The sequence below is a fragment of the Bubalus bubalis genome, chromosome 23 (genome assembly GCF_019923935.1).
Source record: "Bubalus bubalis isolate 160015118507 breed Murrah chromosome 23, NDDB_SH_1, whole genome shotgun sequence".
Lineage (NCBI taxonomy): Eukaryota > Metazoa > Chordata > Mammalia > Artiodactyla > Bovidae > Bubalus > Bubalus bubalis.
The window spans coordinates 14,630,379-14,650,142 of NC_059179.1; the positions used below are offsets into that span (position 1 = coordinate 14,630,379).

General features: G+C 36.8%; 1 protein-coding gene across 8 annotated transcripts in view; it reads left to right on the forward strand.

Annotated features, from left to right (window-relative positions):
- The window catches only part of EXOC6 (exocyst complex component 6), a 191,561-nt gene that overhangs the window by 86,756 nt on the left and 85,041 nt on the right, over positions 1–19,764 (forward strand). For all 8 annotated transcript variants that reach the window (XM_025274102.3, XM_044935318.2, XM_006073686.4 and 5 more), the window contains exons 15-17: positions 2,522–2,631; positions 11,281–11,392; positions 11,920–12,054. In XM_025274102.3, the coding sequence (XP_025129887.3) occupies positions 2,522–2,631; positions 11,281–11,392; positions 11,920–12,054 (357 nt within the window). The remainder of the gene's footprint in view (positions 1–2,521; positions 2,632–11,280; positions 11,393–11,919; positions 12,055–19,764) is intronic.

The following is a 19,764-nucleotide window of genomic DNA, read 5'->3' on the forward strand; positions in this document are numbered from 1 at the left end:
AATTTTGGCAAGGGAAATTGGTGACCTGAGTGGGAGTTATAGCTGTGGAATTTGATTTGAGATATTTAAGAGATAAGAATGACAGAAGTTGATTATCATTTGCTTATTTGGGATGATGAAGATAGAGGGGCAAGTATGCTAGCCAGGGTTCTGCATTGGATGGTGGAAGCATTCACTAATATAGGAAATAAAAGAGTAGCAGATTTAGAAAGAAGGGATGATTATTTCACTTTGAGATCTGTTGAGAATGTCTCAAATGTTACAGCTAAATGGACGTGTTCAGTGGTATCTTAATACACACATTTGGACTTCAGGAGAAAGATTGGGCCGAGATTGTGGGTTTGGGAGATATTGGCTCTCACATGATGAGAGTAGGTGAGATTATCCAAAGGCAGTATGTATGGGAGGGATGGTATGGGGAGGGAGGAGGGAGGAGGGTTCAGGATGGGGAACACATGTATACCTGTGGCGGATTCATTTTGATATTTGGCAAAACTAATACAATTATGTAAATTTAAAAAAAAAAAATAAAAAAATAAATAAATATAAATAAATAAATAAAATAAAATAAAAGAAGAAGAAGAAAAGAAGGTATAGGATAGAACCATACCTAGAGGAGGAGATATAGAGAAGGTAGAGAAATAAAAGGAAAACCAGTATAGGTCACAGATACCAAAAAAGGAAAGGTCATTTAAGAAGCAGGAGGCCCATTGTGTCAGACTCTTCAGATAAATCAGTTAACACAAAAAGTTCGTTCAATTCAGTTCAGTTCACTCAGTCATATCCAACTCTTTGCGACCCCATGGACTGCAGCATGCCAGGCCTCCCTGTCCATCACCAACTCCCGGAGCTTGCTCAAACTCATGTCCATCAAGCCGGTGATGCCATCCAACCATCTCATCCTGTGTCGTCCCCTTCTCCTCCTGCTTTCAATCTTTTCCAGCATCAGGGGCTTTTCCAAGGCCAAAGTATTAGGAGTTTCAGCTTCAGCATCAGTTCTTTCAGTGAATGTTCAGGACTGATTTTCTTTAGGATGGACTGGTTGGATCTCCTTACAGTCCAAGGGACTCTGAAGAGTCTTCTCCAACACTGCAGTTCAAAAGCATCGATTCTTCAGCGCTCAGCCTTTATAGTTCAAATCTCACATCCGTACCTGACTACTGGAAAGCCATAGCTTTGACTAGATGGACCTTTGTTGGCAAAGTAATGTCTCTGCTTTTTAATATGCTGTCTAGGTTGATCATAGCTTTCCCTCCAAGGAGCAAGTGTCTTTTATTTTTTTTTTTTTATGTTTTTATTATTATTATTATTTTTTTTTAATTTTATTTTATTTTTAAATTTTACATAATTGTATTAGTTTTGCCAAATATCAAAATGAATCTGCCACAGGTATACATGTGTTCCCATCCTGAACCCTCCTCCCTCCCCATACCATCCCTCTGGGTCGTCCCAGTGGCAAGTGTCTTTTAATTTCATGGATGCAGTTGCCACCTGCAGTGATTTTGGAGCCCCCCAAAATAAAGTCTCTCACTGTTTCCATTGTTTCCCCATCTATTTGCCATGAAGTGATGGGACCAGATGATCTTAGTTTTCTGAATGTTGAGTTTTAAGACAACTTTTTCACTTTCCTCTTTCACTTTCATCAAGAGGCTTGTTAGCTCTTCTTCACCTTCTGCCATAAGGGTGGTGTCATCTGCATATCTGAGGTTATTGATATATCTCCTGGCAGTCTTGATTCCAGCTTGTGCTTCATCCAGCCCGGCATTTCACATGGATTTAACATTTACCAGGTCATTGGTGACCTTGGTGAGAGTACTTTCAGTGATGTAAACTAAGTTGCAATTCATGTGAAGATAAAAGTAAAGATTAGATTTCATAAAGTGTAAATAGAGGGCTCTTAGTAAAAATCCTCAAGAGTTTTACCTTTTAGGGCTGAGAATTTGCTAGTGGATGTTGGCTGTTAAGGCATTTTAACCAAGAAGCACACTGTAAACCATTAGCTGCATTCTGGTGTTTGATGGTATACAGGTCAGAAAGCTGCTGTAAGGTATTCTAAGAGTTATGGAATGAAATGGGTATCTTCTTGAATTGACATCAATTCAAACAAATGAAGGGAGTCTTAGAATTATTTGATGACACTAAGCCAGGAACCTGGCCCATAACTTTCACAACAAACTGACTCTTGTGTTATGGCTGCAAAGAAACAGGTAGTTATGTATCTTCTGTAGGATACTTATCATCAGAACACATAGAGGTATTGTTATCTGCTTTCTGTGCTTGTTAGAAGTCTGATAATATGATTTAAGAAACAGATAAATTGCCGTATTTTTTTCTTCAGAAATATTTTGGTTCTCCTTAAAATCTCAAAAATAACATTGAAATATAACAGTAGACTTTAAAATGCAGGTATTAACTATTAATTCAGATGTGAAGTAAATTTAATTTTTACATTTTTGAGGTGTTTAGGATATCTTTTTCTAAAATTTCAGAAATAATATCAACTTCTTTTTTCTTTCAACAGCAACCTTTCCCAAAGAAATTGCCCATGTCTCAGTCAGTGCCTCATATTTATATTCAAGTTAAAGAATTTATTTATGCCAGCCTTAAATTTTCAGAGTCACTACACCGGAGGTAAGTTTACTAATGAGAAATGTATCTTTTTCAAAGCTATTTTTGTGAAACATTATTTGGTTTATAGGCCATGACTCTTTATTGGACTAGTACCATGTTGGAAGGCTTATATATTTTAGTAGAAGGAAAATTTTAGTTGTTCAGTTGTGTCTGACCCCATGGACTGTAGCCCGCCAGGCTCCTCTGTCCATGGAATTCTCCAGGCAAGAATACTGGAATGGGTTGCCATTTCCTTCTCCCGGGGATGTTCCCAACCCAGGGATTGAACCCAGGTCTCCCACATTGCATGCAGATTCTTAATCATCTAAGCCATCAGGCAAGCCCATTTTAGTGGCATTTAGGGGTTTTTTTTTGTTTTTTTTTTTTAGTCGCTTCAGTCGTGTCCGACTCTGTGCGACCCCATAGATGGCAGCCCACCAGGCTCCCCCGTCCCTGGGATTCTCCAGGCAAGAACACTGGAGTGGGTTGCCATTTCCTTCTCCAATGCATGAAAGTTAAGTCGCTCAGTCGTGTCCGACTCTTAGCGACCTCATGGACTGCAGCCTAGCAGGCTCCTCTGTTCATGGGATTTTCTAGGCAAGAGTACTAGGGTGGGGTGCCATTGCCTTCTCTGGACATTTAGGGTTAGGTTGATATAAATTTGATGCTACATATTTTTGGACATTTCATTATGTAAATCTTCAAATATATATAAAAGTAGAGGTAATAGGAAAAGAAACTCCTGTATTTTCAGCATTTTGATTTAACCATAATAAATGCTTTTTCCATAATAAGCTGTTTTATTTGCTGAATTATTTTAAATCAAACTCTAGAAATAATGGCATTTTATCTCTCACTACTTAAGTGTTTCTAAAAACAATAAGGACATTTTATTGTTTAACACACTTAACAAAATTAATACTATTCCATAGTATCTGTTCTCTAGCCCATATCAGTATTTTCTAAATTGTCACCCAAATGTCTGTTTTTAGCTAGTATGTTTGAATCAGGGACTAAATAAAGTTCTCACCTTATGTTTGTTGTTAAATCTGTTTTACCAGTATCTCTTCTATTTTTTCTCTAGTTGTTTAGATCTTAATTATTTTAGTTTCTCTATTGCTCAGGTTACCAATGGCTAAATAATATTCCTTTATTTCACTGACTTGTCAAAAAGCTAATATTCTTAATAGTTTTTACTTGAGTAGGCTTAAAGTTAAGATTCAAACAAAATCAGTGAGAATTAATAAATAATGCTATGAAAGTGTTACTAAGTCGTGTCCAAATCTTTGTGACCCCATGTACTGTAGCCCAGCAGGGTCCTGTGTCCATGGGGTTCTCCAGGTGAGAATACTGTAGTGAGTTGTCATTCCCTTCTCCAGAGGATCTTCCTGACCCAGAGATCGAACCTGTTCTCCTGCATTGTAGGCAGATTCTTTACCATCTGAGCCACTGTATCTACCTAAAGAATGCAATAGCAAATTGGTATCATGCTCAGTAATGGAGAGCAACAAGCATCTATTGGTTCCTATAACCAAATTAATTATATAGGAAAGAGAATACCGTTTAACTGGTGTGATGAAGGCAATACCCAACATTTATAGATATGGGAAATGCGATATCCTTGTTTTGCACATAAGGAAACTGAGACTCAAAGAGGCTATATCATCCTCATCCAGAACGACCCAGCTAGTATGAGATGTGTCATAAAGGAGCAGTTCTTCTGACTCCCAAATTAGTGAAAATATCTGGCTACCTAGATGGACCCTGCATTATAGTCATATAATATATTTGTAATTGGGAATGCTCTGGAGGAGAGAGTGGTGATGCTAGCTTTCATGTCTTCCTTTTTGAAATCCACTTTTCTGAATTCATATACTTAATAGCAATAATCATTTTCAGTATGGACCTCTTCTGAATTTTAAGTCATAAAAAGGCATGAAGGCAGTTCAAATAAATAGGTTATTTTTCAGGCCAAAACAGTGAGGTCAATGACAGTTGTTTTTTTCTTGTTGTATGTGTGTCTCTTATGGTAAGCTACCACTATTTTGAATTTAAACAATGTGTAAATAAACAGTAAATAAAATGTGTGTTTTGCCAGGGTAAAAGAGTTACCTGATTTTAGGTCTTATACTGCTTTTTTTTTTTTGTGCATAGGGATTCTTTAAAAGATTTCTTAATTTTTGTTCTGAGAGAATATGAGTTAGAGAGCAAAGGAAAGGAAAGGAATACAAATACCTAATACATAGCACTCTGTAGTGTGTGTTTCTCACAAGCCAATGACTCTCAAAGTATAGTCCCCAGACCAGCAGCCTTAGCATCACATGGGAAAATGCTGGAAATGCAGCCTTAGACCTACTGATGGAGAAGGCAATGACACCCCACTCCAGTACTCTTGACTGGAAAATCCCATGGACAGAGGAGCCTGGTGGGCTGCAGTCCATGGGGTCGCTAAGATTTGGACACGACTGAGCGACTTCACTTTCACTTTTCACTTTCATGCATTGGAGAAGGAAATGGCAGCCCACTCCAGTGTTCTTGCCTGGAGAATCCCAGGAACGGGGGAGCCTGGTGGGCTGCTGTCCATGGGGTCGCACAGAGTCGGACACGACTGAAGTGACTTAGCAGCAGCAGCAGCAGCAGACCTACTGAATTAGAAACTGAGGATGGGACCCTTGGCTTTACTCAAGTTCTCTGGGGGATTCTGATGTACTCTAAGAACCACTGCCTCATTATACTCTACTAGCCTCTTATACTGTAGTTTCTAAAGATATATTTTAAAGACATTAGCTTATAACCGCAATCATAAAACTAACTAGAAGTAACGTATTCTCTGAACTGTACAATATAACACACTGTTATCATTCAGCATTGGAAAACAATGGATACAAATGAGTATTCATTGAAACAGAATGACAAACTTTTTACAAACTTTTTTACAATGGTAGTTTTCAATAGTGGAGCTCTAATGGTCTGAGAGCTGCCAAAATTTATACCTATTTTTTTTTCCTTTTTTTTTTTTTTCCATTTAAAAGTTCTAATCTAAAACAGGCAGTATAATGTAGTAGTTAAGAACATAAGCTTCAGACTTACATCTTAGTTTGAGTCTTGATGCTGACACTCACACTGTAGTAGGACCTTGGGCAATCAAATTGTAGTTTCCTCATTTATAAAATGAGAGAAATAACTCATAGTTTATTTTAAGAATTAAATGAAGTGATGTAGGTATATAGAGCACTCAGTGTAGCTTGGCGCATGGTAGGCACATAAGGCATAAAACAGGATGGATTACTACAGTATCAGATGTGGGACTAGAGCTGGGAGTGTTTATATTTTATTTGCAGGCTTTGGGGAACTGTTGAAGTATTTTAAACTAAAAAATGACATGATTGGAGGAATACTTTAGAAAGTTTACTCTGGCCTCAATGTGGATGGTAGTTTGGAGGGGATGAAGAAATAGTCATGTTGAATTGATAAAGGCAGTGGCTCAAGACAGATGAAGAAAGACTTGAAGTAGAATCAGTAGTGATGAAAAGGAACAAACATATAAAAAGTGTTTAGGAATATTATTTACAATAGTCAGGACATGGAAGCAACCTAAATGTCCATCAACAGAGGAGTGGATAAAGAAGATATGGTGCATATATATAATGAAATATTACTCAGCCATAAAAGGAAGAAAACAGTGGCATTTGCAGCAACATGGATGGACCTAGAAACTGTCATACAGAGTGAAGTAAGTCAGAAAAAGAAAGACAGATACCATACAACACTGCTTATATATGGAATCTAGAAAAATAATTCAGATGAGCTTACTTGCAAAGCCGAAATACAGGCACAGATTACAAAACAAAGTTATGGTTACCATGGGCAGAAGTCGGGGGTGGGATGAATTGGGAGATTGGGATTGACATATATACCTGCATGTATGTTCAGTCACTCAGTCTTGTCTGACTCTTGCTACCTACCACATGGACTGTAGCCTGCCAGGCTTCTCTGTCCATGGGATTATCCAAGCAAGAATTCTGGAGTGGGTTGCCATTTCCTTTTCCAGGGGATCTTCCCAACCCAGGGGTCGAACCTACATCTCCTTCAGCTCCTGCATTGGCAGGCAGATTGTTTACCACTGAACCATCTGACTTATATACACTATATATCTAAATATCTAAAATATCTAAAAAGACCACTGGGTTTCCCTGGTAGCTCAGTGGTAAAGAATCTGCCTGCCAGTGCAGGAGCCACAGGAGATGCGGGTTCGATCCCTGGGTCAGGAAGATCCCATGGAAAAGGAAATGGTGGCCCACTCCAGTACTCTTGCCTGGGAAATTCCATGAACAGAGAAGCCTGGTAGGCTACGGTCCATGGGGTCGCAAAGAGGTGGACACGACTTAGCGACTAAAACAATACAGTGTTACATTCTCAGGTTTTTTTGTGCTATCTTTTGAACTTGAAAACCTAAATTATAATAACTAAATCACCTGTTAGCTTTACTGTATGTCATGTGAATTTGTTCCAGAATGAAGACTATAAAAAACTTGCATTTCAACTCCCAATTCACTATTTGGGGATAGAAAGAACTTCATATAACAAAATGCTAACATAGAGAATATAAACACAATTAAATGTTTGCATTTACTATTTTAATTCAAAACACAAAGTGTATTACAAAACATATCTTTTGATTGCTCAAATCAAATGATTCTTTCATATCTAGTGATTTCCTTGTTTTTGTCATATCATTTGATGATATGTCTTTTTTTCCCCCACATCACTTTGTAGTAGAGATTCAGAATGTCAATGAGAAATGTTTCATGCTATAAAAGATAGTTATCCATGCAAATTTCTCTCGTCAATATCAGAAGTCACACATTTTATGAATCAGTGTAGTTAACAAGCTATTTTTAGAAATATATAATCAATTTGGTAGTGATTCTGATACCATGGGGCTTCCCTTGTGGCTCAGCTGTTAAAGAATCCACCTGCAATGCGGGAGACCTGGATTCAATCCCTGGGTTGGGAAGATCTCCTGGAGAAGGGAAAGGCTACCCATTCCAGTCTTCTGGCCTGGAGAATTCCATGGACTGTATAGTCCATTCTCCAGGCCAGAAGATTGGAATGGGTAGCCTTTCCCTTCTCCAGGAGGAGATATATAGTCCATGGGGACTGTATAGTCCCCAGGACTGTGTAAGTTCATGGAGTCACAAAGAGTCAGACACAACTGAGTGACTTTTCACTTTCATTTTCACTGATACCATAACAACAGATCATGATTCCAGATTGACTTTAGATGAACTGTTTAGCATTATTTTATATTCATTAATTGAATGCCATCAGCTACATTATTTGATTCAGAGATTTTTATTGCACTCCTGAGTTGGCACAATTTATAACTGTCTTTGATTCACCTGAATTGTTTCATATGAATAATTTTCCATGTATAAAGTGAATTTTTATCAATTTAATATCATGATTTTAGATATTCTTTGGGTTTTTTGTTATTTTAATCATGCTCTTGGTAGATGGCGCTTTTGTGGTATTTATGATAAATCTGTGCTTATCAGATTTGTCTTTATCTTAAATGCATATATGAAATTATCCATATAAGAATTATCTAGTAAAACTCATTCAGTATAATTAATAGAAAGGCATGGCACACACACATACCCACACACTCAAAAAAGTGTTTAGGAGCCCTAAAATCAGAGTATTTATGAATAATTAGATGACAAAGTTAAGGGACAAAAAAGAATTTGACTTACACTTGGGTGGACTTAACTTTGTTTATATACACTCAAATTGATTCTGGTTATAGTTACCTTTGAAAACAATGATGCATACATTCATTTTTTACTTTGGGGTAAAGTATGCAAGTGAAAAGGAGAAAAAAGGAGTATCTCAACAGTCATCCTACACCTTGGCTCAAATGTTATATTGTAGAATTATTCTTGAAGCTGCAATCCTGAATCTATAAACTGGTCCCCCTCATTTTTCCTTTAAATATAGATTACTTTAACACTGGGTATCATGTATAATATGTATATCCTGACAAGTATTTTTTATTATCTAATCTAATCTGTTGATTCCTGAAATACAGGACTGATACTTAGTTAAGATATTGTTAATTGGTAGGAAGTATAGAAATTTAGCATCGTAGAATTAACTTTTATTTTGTTTCTTTACAGAGGAGAGGCAGTGGATTTCTATTGTTATTTGATTTTTTTACAGCATTTGTAATACCAAAGATAAAAGCCATTAGTCACAATATTATGTGTCATTTTCCCAAAAGCTTCCCTACTTCCCCCTCAGTTCTGATTCTTTTTATGTATGAACTCCTAGTATTCTAAAAGGTAAATGTTGTATATAAATGCTACAGCAGGAAACATTGTCTAGTTTTTCCTTCTCTTGATAAAAATATTGTCATTTTGTTACTTCAGTATTCAGTTCTCATTAACTCTGATACTGTGTTATTCATCTTGCAAGGCATTTATGCTTACGTTTTTAAAAAATTAGCTTTACTAAGTACATTGTCTATTTTCATTTTGTTAATGAAGTAATAACTACCTTAGAATACAGAAACAGCATAGTTAATATGAAAGTATATAAATTTATTCTTGATTATCAGCTTTCTGACATGTATTTTTATTAAAAAATTTATATCTGTGACCTAAAATTGAGCTACTGGAGTTGCTTTTTTTTTTAATTTGTCAGTAAAAGAGTTATGGAAAATAACTTTGTGTGTTTAAAGCTCTTTTATTATGTTTAAACATTTTGCAGTTAAATTTTTAGAACAAGAAGATGCTTTAGAGCTCTTACAGTAAAAATGTTTGGGTTTCTTTTTATATGTGAATAAAAGCAGGGCCAGTGAATGAAATGACTTCATGAAGAAACTCCAAAGTCTCCATTATTTGGTTGCAGAGGAAACATCTGGATCTAATATGACCTTTAAGAAATTTTCAGCTTTCATAAAAGGTTAAGCTGTAACATAATTTAGGAGATTTATTGTATATTAAGATTTAATTACTGTGAAATGCTATTTAAAAATTAGGAAGAGTACAAGTTATAATCTCAAAAGACATGAAGTTAAGGGAAAAATTGGCTCAGTTAGGATAAAAGCCTTGTGGGGGAAATCCTGGTGATTGTTGGGTAAATCTTACCAGTACCAATAGGACATAGGTGCTGATAGGTTTTCTTTCTCTGCTTTTACTTATGGAAGAAAAAGACGTATTGATTCAGCATTCAAGGAAGTTCAGGGGAAATAAAAGACATTATCTGTCATGGATAACTTTTCATCTGAAAAGGATGCTATACAGGGTGTCTTTAAGCATAATTTTGAGTGTGTCAGAAAAGAAACCAGAGGAGTTGGCAACCACCTCCTTTTTATCAGCGTGAGTATGTTGCTTGTTCTAGGGACACTATTGATAGATTAGAGTTTTCTGTTAGTTTGCTGCTGTGTAACCCTGAAACCCTACTGAAATTATATACATTGCCTGGGCAGTCTTGACTTTAGATACAAAGAATCAGAGAGACATAGTCTCCTCAGGTTTGCCAGAATTAGGGTTGGCAGAAATTGAAGAATACCTGCATTAAAATGGAGAACATTAGGATAGTAGTGAAAATTACCTGTGATTTATCAAATCATGCTCTATTTGCATATTTAAAATAAATATTAATATAAACTAGTAAATATTTGTGCTTCATAGATTTGTAAGAGTAATATTTTAATAAAAAGTAAAAGGGTGCTAAAATTAAAATGTTAGACTGTATTTGAGTCAGTGAGTCTCAGTTGGGGCAGTTTTTTCCCCCAAGGTATATCTGATACCATCTAGAGACATTTTGGGTTGTCACAACTAGGGGAAAGAATGCTACCTGCATCAGGCGGATGGAGGCCAGGGATGCTGCTACACATCTTTCAATGGTACAAGACAGCCCTACAACAAAGAATTGTCTAGCCTGTATGTATGTCAGTAGTACATAAACTGTGAAAACTTGATCTAGGACACAGCTTAATTGTTTTGGTTATGAGGCTGTATACCAAAAAAATATATCATTATTTACTTAAATTAAAGGCCTAGTGGTTAGAAGAAAATAGTCTTTTTAGTCCTTTTTTAGCAATGTTTAGGATGCTAAGAAACATAAGGTTAGTTCCCCCCTCTCCCAAATTAAAACTAGTGTAAGGCAGTTAATTTCTTTAAATCTTTAAAAAAGAAACTCAGTGGAAATGGATAGCTTAGTTATATTAAAATTGAATCTAGCAATTAATTATATCCAGACAGTTCACATCAATTTGTATTTTAAAAATAATTTTAACTATAGTGTATATAAAGTGTCTTTATATACACATATATAAAGTGTCATTGGCTGTCACACAGTGGAGTCATAATTTAAGAATAGTTTTATTTCCTTATACTAAGTACCCTATGGTTTTACTGTAACAGTTAATTGAATACAATTAAATTTTTCTATAAATGAACATTTTCATTTATGGCAAGTATCCTTTTTATGAAACTAAATTGAATTGAAATATGTGAGTTGATAAATATGAATGATTGTAATTCATATAACAATATTAAAAAATTGAAGCAAGTTACTTTAGTAAATTGCATTAAATTATTTAGGAAACTAACTAACTATAACCCTTGTGGAAAGCTTAATGATATCAACCTTTGTTTTTAGCTCAACAGAAATAGATGATATGCTTAGAAAATCTACAAATCTGCTGCTGACCAGAACTTTGAGTAGCTGTTTACTGAATCTTATTAAAAAACCTCATATAGGTTTGACAGAGGTAGGTTAAAAAGATATTTATAGCTAAATGTTTCATTGTACGAAACAGTTATTATAAATTTATTGCTGAACATCATCCTATAAAACTAACTTTTCATTGTAAATTTATTGATAGAAGTGGATTTGTTTTAAAACAAAAGTCTCTTTGTAAATTCAAGTGATATGAGGGAAAAGGGTTTACATGGAGAATAGTGGATAGTTGAAGATGTTAGAAGATAAATGGAGATTTATATTTGTCAGACTTTACATGAAGTGAAAATACTCTTTTTTAACTTTGTGAATGTATAAAATTTGAAAAAGTATCTTGAAAAGTTATTTTTAATTGATAGACTATTTTTTTTAATGATAGCATTCATAAGCAGTATTTGTAGCAGGCTTTTGATATCAGATAATCAGTTGTATTCTATACTGCTATAATTATGCAGAAATGGTGCAGTTGCTGAAAGTAATAATCCTATTTTTAAAAATGTAATGACTTTGTATATACATGTAACCTGCATTTTACTGAAGATATTTTCTATTTTCTAGCTAGTGCAAATCATCATAAATACCACACACCTAGAACAAGCCTGCAAATACCTTGAGGACTTTATAACTAACATTACAAATATTTCTCAAGAAACTGTCCATACCACAAGACTTTATGGACTTTCTACTTTTAAGGTATGTAAAAATCTGACCAAAAGTTTTTATTTCAGTCACTGTAAGCAGACATTTTGGAGACGGCAATGGCACCCCACTCCAGTAGTCTTGCCTGGAAAATCCCATGGACGGAGGAGCCTGGTGGGCTGCAGTCCATGGGGTCGCTAGGAGTTGGACACGACTGAGCGACTTCACTTTCACTTGTCAGTTTCATGCATTGGAGAAGGAAATGGCAACCCACTCTGGTGTTCTTGCCTGGAGAATCCCAGGGACAGGGGAACCTGGTGGGCTTCCGTCTATGGGGTCGCACAGAGTTGGACATGACTGAAGCGATTTAGCAGCAGCAGCAGCAGTCGCTTGGTCATATCCGACTTTTTTGTGACCCCATGGACCATAGCCAGCCAGGCTCCTCTCTCCATGGGATTTCCCAGGCAAGAATACTGGAGTGGGTTGCCATTTCCTTCTCCAGGGAATCTTCCAGATGCAGGGATCAAACCCATGTCCCTTGCATCTCCTTCATTGGCATGTGGATTCTTTACCACTGTGCCACCTGGGAAGTCATGATAAGTTACCCAGTTTATCCCTTAAGATCATAGTATAATCACTTATATTTTAGAAATTCAGAATACTTGTATTTAGATATAACTAACGTTAACAGTAATCAGACTTTGAAAGTGTTAAGTCAAGAGAAGACCCTTAGTTTCCTAAAATTAGCAGCCTGAGCCCCAAATTTGCTCCTCTGATGATTCTTAAGCACATGTAGTCATCCTGATCCATAAGACACAAATGCAGATGATATCTGAGTGGACAAATTAATAAAATTATTTATTACAACTGAGATAGAAGCTGGACAAAACAGGCATTCATTTATTCAGTTTTGAACTGTGGTGTTGGAGAAGGCTCTTGAGAGTCCCTTGGACTGTAAGGAGAGCAAACCAGTCAATCCTAAAGGAAATCAATCCTAAATATTCATTGGAGGGACTGATGCCGACGCTGAAGCTCCAATACTTTGGCTACGTGATACTAAGAACTGACTCACTGGAAAAGCCCCTGATTCTGGGAAAGGGTGAAGGTAGGAGGAGAAAGGGATGACAGAGGATGAGATGGCTGGATGGCATCACCGACTCAATGGACATGAGTTTGAGCAAGCTCCAGAAGAAGGTGAAGGACAGGGAAGCCTGGGATGCTGCAGTCCATGGGGTCACAAAGAGTTGGACATAACTGAGTGAACAGCAGCAAATAGTACAGTAATTGCAAGCATATACTCTGGAGTTAGACTACTGTGTGACTTTGCCACATTCTTTCATTTTAATGACTCCTGGGTTTATTATCTATAAAGTTAGAGTAGTAATATATTATCTGTGTCACACAGTTATTATGAGGATTAAAGGGGATACTTAGCGCAGTGCCATTTGTTGTGCTCTGAGCGCTCTGTTAGGTGCTGAAAATAGAGAAATAAATCCCTGCCTTCAAGGAGCTCAGGAGGGAAAACTGTAAAAATACACCTGAAAATATGATATAATAAGTACCATAATATAGAAGGAGATTCCACAAGTTTATGAACATTTATTTATCCACAGACTGATTGATTCTTTGCTTCAATGTTAGATTTTATACAGTCCTTTTTCTTTATTGTTTTCTGTCTTTACGTCCATGTGTTACTCATATGCTGTCAAGAAGGGATTTACTGGGGACTGGAATTGTAAGCATATTTAACGATTGGCATTATATTTAATAGGCTAACCCTATACTCTGATTAAAACATGAAATGCATTGATCAAGGGATCGTCAAGCAATTTTTCTTACCAGTTGTAAGTCAGAATGCTACAGATACTGGAACATGATGCTTTAGATTAAGGAATCCTGGAACTACATATACTTCTCAGAATCATCCTGTTGGGAGGAAATTTAGAAGTGTTAGCTCTGGTCCATATTGCCGGTGGTTCTTAAGTTGTAGATATTTAGCTGAAAGTACAACTGTCATAAGATATACTCCTTGACTTTTCTTGGAAATCAGGAAATCAAGTTCAGCTTGTACAAATAGTAGAGCATCCTTATTTTTTATTGTTTATTTTTTATTTTCACATAGAACTTAGGAAACCGTTTCTGTTTGATGATATAAAAGCAAGAGCTATTTCAAGCGCAATATGTGAAGATTAAGTGTTTTCAGTTCTGCCTTTGATCTGTTTCAAGAGGAATTATTTATCTTAAACTGTGATACAAGAAAGCAATTCAACAGGGAGAATTGTTAAATCAATATTAAAGTGAATTCCTGAGGGAGATTGGGGGAATTTCCATTCATAGTGAGTAGTCTGTAGATGATTAAAGTACAGTTTTGATTACAGACATTAGCTGGATTGCTTAGTTAACCTCTTCAGCCTAATTCTTTTCAGTCCAATGGCCTGATCAAGCATATTCCTATTATGTTACTTAATGATTATAGAAATAAGCACTTGTATGCATGGTCCTTTTACCCATACATCCATTACCCATACTCCAGAATCCCACATATGTATATACAAAGTGCGTGATTTTATATATTTGTTTACTTTATGAAATACTGTGTAGACTGTCTCGTTAGCTTGCCTTTCATTGTACTAAATCTGTGAGTGATAAAATAAACGGTTCCTGCCCTTCAGCAGTACTGCAGTTTTTTTAAATTAACGTGGACCCACACTGAGAGTTACTTGAAGCTAATATAAGACTTCTAACTAGAAAGATTTGCATCAGAACAGAGGGGAAAGCGGGAATAGTGTTCCCTTTTAATCTGTGTAGTAGAGGAATGGCCCAATTCTTTTTCTTTGGCATCGGAGCTCTTTAACTTTGCTCCATGAAGCATTTCCAACCTGCCGCCCTGAAGAGTTCTTTCCTTTTGAGTCCTGGCAGTGATTGCAGGTGTAAGTGCCTAGAAGGTATATGCTTGTGATCTTCATCAGTTTGCCTTTTTTAATCTGTTGATGAGCATGTAGCAAATTTTTTTTTTTATTATGGCTACAGTGATAGTGGTAAATTATCTTTGATTAAGGACTTGAAATTTTCCTCCTGTGGAGCAAGGGCATGGTACATGGATTCTAAAAAACACTTAAAAAAATAATATTCATATATAAACATATACAATTTATACAGACACTAATTATAAATAGATATAGCTCAATTAAAAAATGAACACAGACTTCCATTTTTCCAGTCTGGCATGTAAAGAGCTATGTCCCGACAAGTGAAAAGCTGAGAAGATTGTGAAAATATCAACAACTCTTCCTTGATCTTTCAGAGAAGTGAAATCACAGACCACACTGCTGCCACCAAAATTGGAGTAATAGGTAATAGGCAAATACAGAGAATGACAACTTAGGAAAACCTAAAGTATAATTGAGTGTCCAGAGTCCCTCCATCTTTTAATTTTTAACTCCGCTTTTTGTAGTTTGGGCCTTGTGTTCAGCCTATAATGGCAGCTGTAGGTTTTCTTCTTTAGTAGCAAAACGGCTGCGAGGTCACAATTTTAAACCTTATATCCTCATGCTCTATCCATCTAAAAGCAGATAGCTAGCTGCTGTGGAACTCCCTGTGAGTTAAGAGGATGATCAGCTCATCAGTATCCATCCTTGGCACTAGATAGAGATTCAGTTCTCTCCAGACCAAATAGAGCTGTGAATGGGGGCAGAGTGATTTTTCCAAAATATATTTGCAGACTTTTCCAAGAAGGGAGAAAAGATAGTAGACGATAAATCATAGATGTTTACTAAAATTTTCAGTGATATTACTACTTATCTTTTATTTAAAACACATATGCTTATAGTCTATGAGGACTAGCATGGAGTTTGTGCATATATATGTTTAAAACAGTTCTTTGAGTGATTTTGTTACACATCTGTGGTCAAGAACCGCTGATAGTATGATACCACTTAATTTTTGTACATTGAAATTAAAAAGTTCTAAAGTTATGTGAGATATGTTTCTGCCTCCAGAGGGCACTATTTCTTTAACAAGCAGTGTGTGTGTGTGTGTGTGTGTGTGTGTGTGCGCGCATACACACATGTGCCTGCGTGCACTCATTCACGTCCAACTCTTTGGGACCCCCGCCAGGCTCCTCTGTCCATGAAATTCCCCAGGCAAGAATACTGGAGTAGGTTGTCATTTCCTACTCCAGGGAATCTTCCTGACCCAGGGATCATACCTGCATCTCTTAACACCTCCTGCATTGGCAGGCAGATTCTTTAGTACTGTGCTACCTGGGAAGTCCCTTAAGAAGCAAAGAAGAAATTAGTTGCTTTGTTTATAAGCTGATTCATTTAAAATTTAATTTAGGAGTTAGTTGATGTGTTCTTGACTTTCTAATCAGATCATAAGGATTGAGAGTGTTTTGGTTTCAACTGTAGTACTACTCTCTAGGAAGTCCAAACTGATTTTCCTAACACTCTCGTAAGTGATCATTAGTGATCATTTTTTTAGAAATATCTTACCAAATAACTCAGTGTATTCTAGTGTATAAATACAAAAAAAAAGATATAATGAAATCTTTTTGTGTGCTTCTTTCCTTCTATTCTTTTTTTTTTTTTTTTTGAGATTTTTTTGATGCAGACTTTTTTTTTTAAAAAAAAGCCTTTACTGAATTTGTAACAATACTGCTTCTGTTTTATGTTTTGGTTTTTTGGCCAGAGGCATGTGGGATCTTAGTTCCCCAACCATGTATCGAACTCAGGCCTCTGCTTGGGGAGCTCAGAGTTTTAACCATTGGACCACCAGGGAAGTCCCTCAGCCTGCTTTGTTTTATTCCTCTGATAAAAGTGAAAATGTTCTTCACTCAGTTGTGTCCGACTCTTCACAACCCTGTGGACTGTAGGCTGCCAAGCTCCTCTCTCCATGGAGTTCTCCACGCAAGAATACTGGAGTGGGTAGCCATTCCCTTCTTCAGGGGATCTTCCCAACCCAAGGGATTGAACTTCAGTAGCGTGCAGAGGAAATGGCAGCCCACTCCAGTGTTCTTGCCTGGAGAATCCCAGGGATGGCGGAGCCTGGTGGGCTGCCATCTATGGGGTCGCACAGGGTCGGACACGACTGACGCGACTTAGCAGCAGCAGCAGCACTGATCATGTTTTGTAATATTGATTCTCTTCCTGAATTGTGAGATCCTTGAGGGTGAAAGATGTCTCAGTGTCTTTATACCACTTTAATTCATAGGACATGATACAAATGATACCTTAGGTTAAGTTGTGTTCAAATGTATGTGACTGATAATGGTGAGTGATACTTAGGTCTCCTCTTAGTCAAGACATGAATTTAAATAGTATTAGGTTTTTGTGTGTGTGTGTTTTGCTTTTTGGCCGTGATGTATGGTTTGTGGGATATTAGTTCCCTGACCAGAAATTGAACCTGTGTCCTCAGCAGTGAAAGCATGGAGTCTCAACCATTGGACCACCAGGGGATTTCCAATAAGTATTAGTTTTGCCAGAAATATCCATTCCATTGTAGTCAGAGAACATACTTTGTATGATATCAGTCTTTTAAAGCCCCAGTCCTAGCTTTTTGGCACCAGGGACTTTTTTCATGAAAGACAGCTTTTCCACAGGTGGGGATGGGGTGAAGTGGGAGGTGGACGATTTTAGGGTCACAGCTGTTCACTTCCTGCTAGATGGCCTGGTTGGGGAACCTTGCTTTAAAGGTTTGTTTTATGACCTAACATTTGCTCTGTTGTGGATAGTGTCCCATGTTCATTTGAGACTAACGCACGGTCTGCTAATGTTGAATGTTCAGTAGATGTCTGTTAGGCCTAGTTGGTTTATATTGTTGATCAAATTGTCTTTGTCTTCTGCCTGCTCAGATGTGCTGTTGAACTCCTGGAGTGATTTTTTTTGTTTGTTTCATTTATTGTATTTTTCAACTACAGAATTTCTATTAGGTTCTTTATTTTCAAGTAGTTTGTATCTCTTTATAGTTAATTTTGTCAGGTATTGTTCTCATATTTTCCTTTAGTTCTTTGATTATTTTAAAGACTGATTTAAAACCTTTGTCTTATAAGTCCAGTGTCTCATACTTTCTTGTTTCTTTGTGCAACTTTCAAATTTTATTGAAATCTGGACATTTAAAATAATGTAACATGGATGGATCTAGAGATTGTCATACTGAGTGAAGTAAGTCAGACACAGATAAATACCATACGATATCACATATATGTGAAACCTTAAAAGCGGGTACAAATGAACTTATTTACAAAACAGAAGTTGAATCACAGATGTGGAAAACAAACTTATGGTTATCAGGGGATAAGTGGGGGAGAGAAAAACTGGGAGATTGAGACTGACATATTGATTGAGATTGACATATGCACACTCCGATAGATAACTAATTAGAACCTACTCTATAGCATAGGGAACTCTACTCAATACTCTGTAATGCCCTATATGGGAAAAGAATCTTAAAAAAAAGTGGATATGTATGTATAACTGATTTACTTTGCTGTACATCTGAAACTAACACAACATTGCAAATCAATTATATGCCAAAGAAAATTAAAAATAAAGTCATATTGTAATGTGGCAATTCTGATAATCAGATTCTCCTTTCTCTCCAAGGTTTGTTGTTTCTTCCTGGTAGGTGGTTGGTTGTTTCATGACTTTTCTGAATTAATTCTGTAAAGTCTGTATTTTTTGTCATCTGTGGCCACTGAAGTCTCTGCTTAGTTAGCTTAGTGACCAGCTAATGATTGGACACAGATTTCCATAAAAATCTGGAACCAATCAGTCTCCCAGTCTTTTTGAGGGACTCTCTGTATTTATTGGGGCATGCCTTCAGCAATCAGGCATTTGACACCTCTGCGTTAACCTTCACATCCTTCTTGCACAGAACTTCAGGGTCAGCTATAAATGAGAGCTTAGAGCTTTCTCAGGTCTTTCTGGAGTATGTTCACAGCCCTATACATGTACACAGTCTTCTAGCTTCCCAGGAATATGTCAGAGCTTTTCAAACCCATCTATGGACATTTCATTCCCCAGTTTTTCCTTTTAAGCTTTTTGGTTCACTTAGTGTGTACCCTAGTTGTTACCTGCCACCTAAAGTGTCTGTGATGTTACACAATTGCCTCTAATTGTTTTTAACAGATGCTCCCAGGAAAAAGGCTTTTTGCTCTCAACAATCCTGTTTTTAGGTCATGTAAAAGACATCTCTGCAAGTGGAGTCTTCCAGGGAATCACCAGATAGATCAAATAATGATAATTCTCTGGGAATATGGCTTTAAAGGAGTGCCAACTCATTCTGCCCCTGCTGTGTCCGCTGACAGGCCAACACAGGTTTTTACCACTGATGTGGGTCAAACAGGAGATGACAAGGGTGAACATCAACATTCTAGAAATCAGTGAACTGAACATTCTAGGAATCAAGATGGACTTGAATGGGTGAATTTAACTCAGATGACCATTATATCTACTACAGTGGGCAGGTTCCCTTAGAAGAAATGGAGTAGCCATCATAGTCAACAAAAGAGTTCGAAATGCAGTACTTGGATGCAATCTCAAAAATGACAGAATGATCTCTGTTTGTTTCCAAGGCAAGTCATTCAATATCATGGTAATCCAAGTCTATGCCCTGACCAGTAATGCTGAAGAAGCTGAACAGTTCTATGAACCCTACAAAACCTTCTAGAACTAACACCCAAAAAGATGTCATTTTCATTATAAGGGACTGGAATACAAAAGTAGGATGTCAAGAAACACCTGGAATAACAGGCAAATTTGGCCT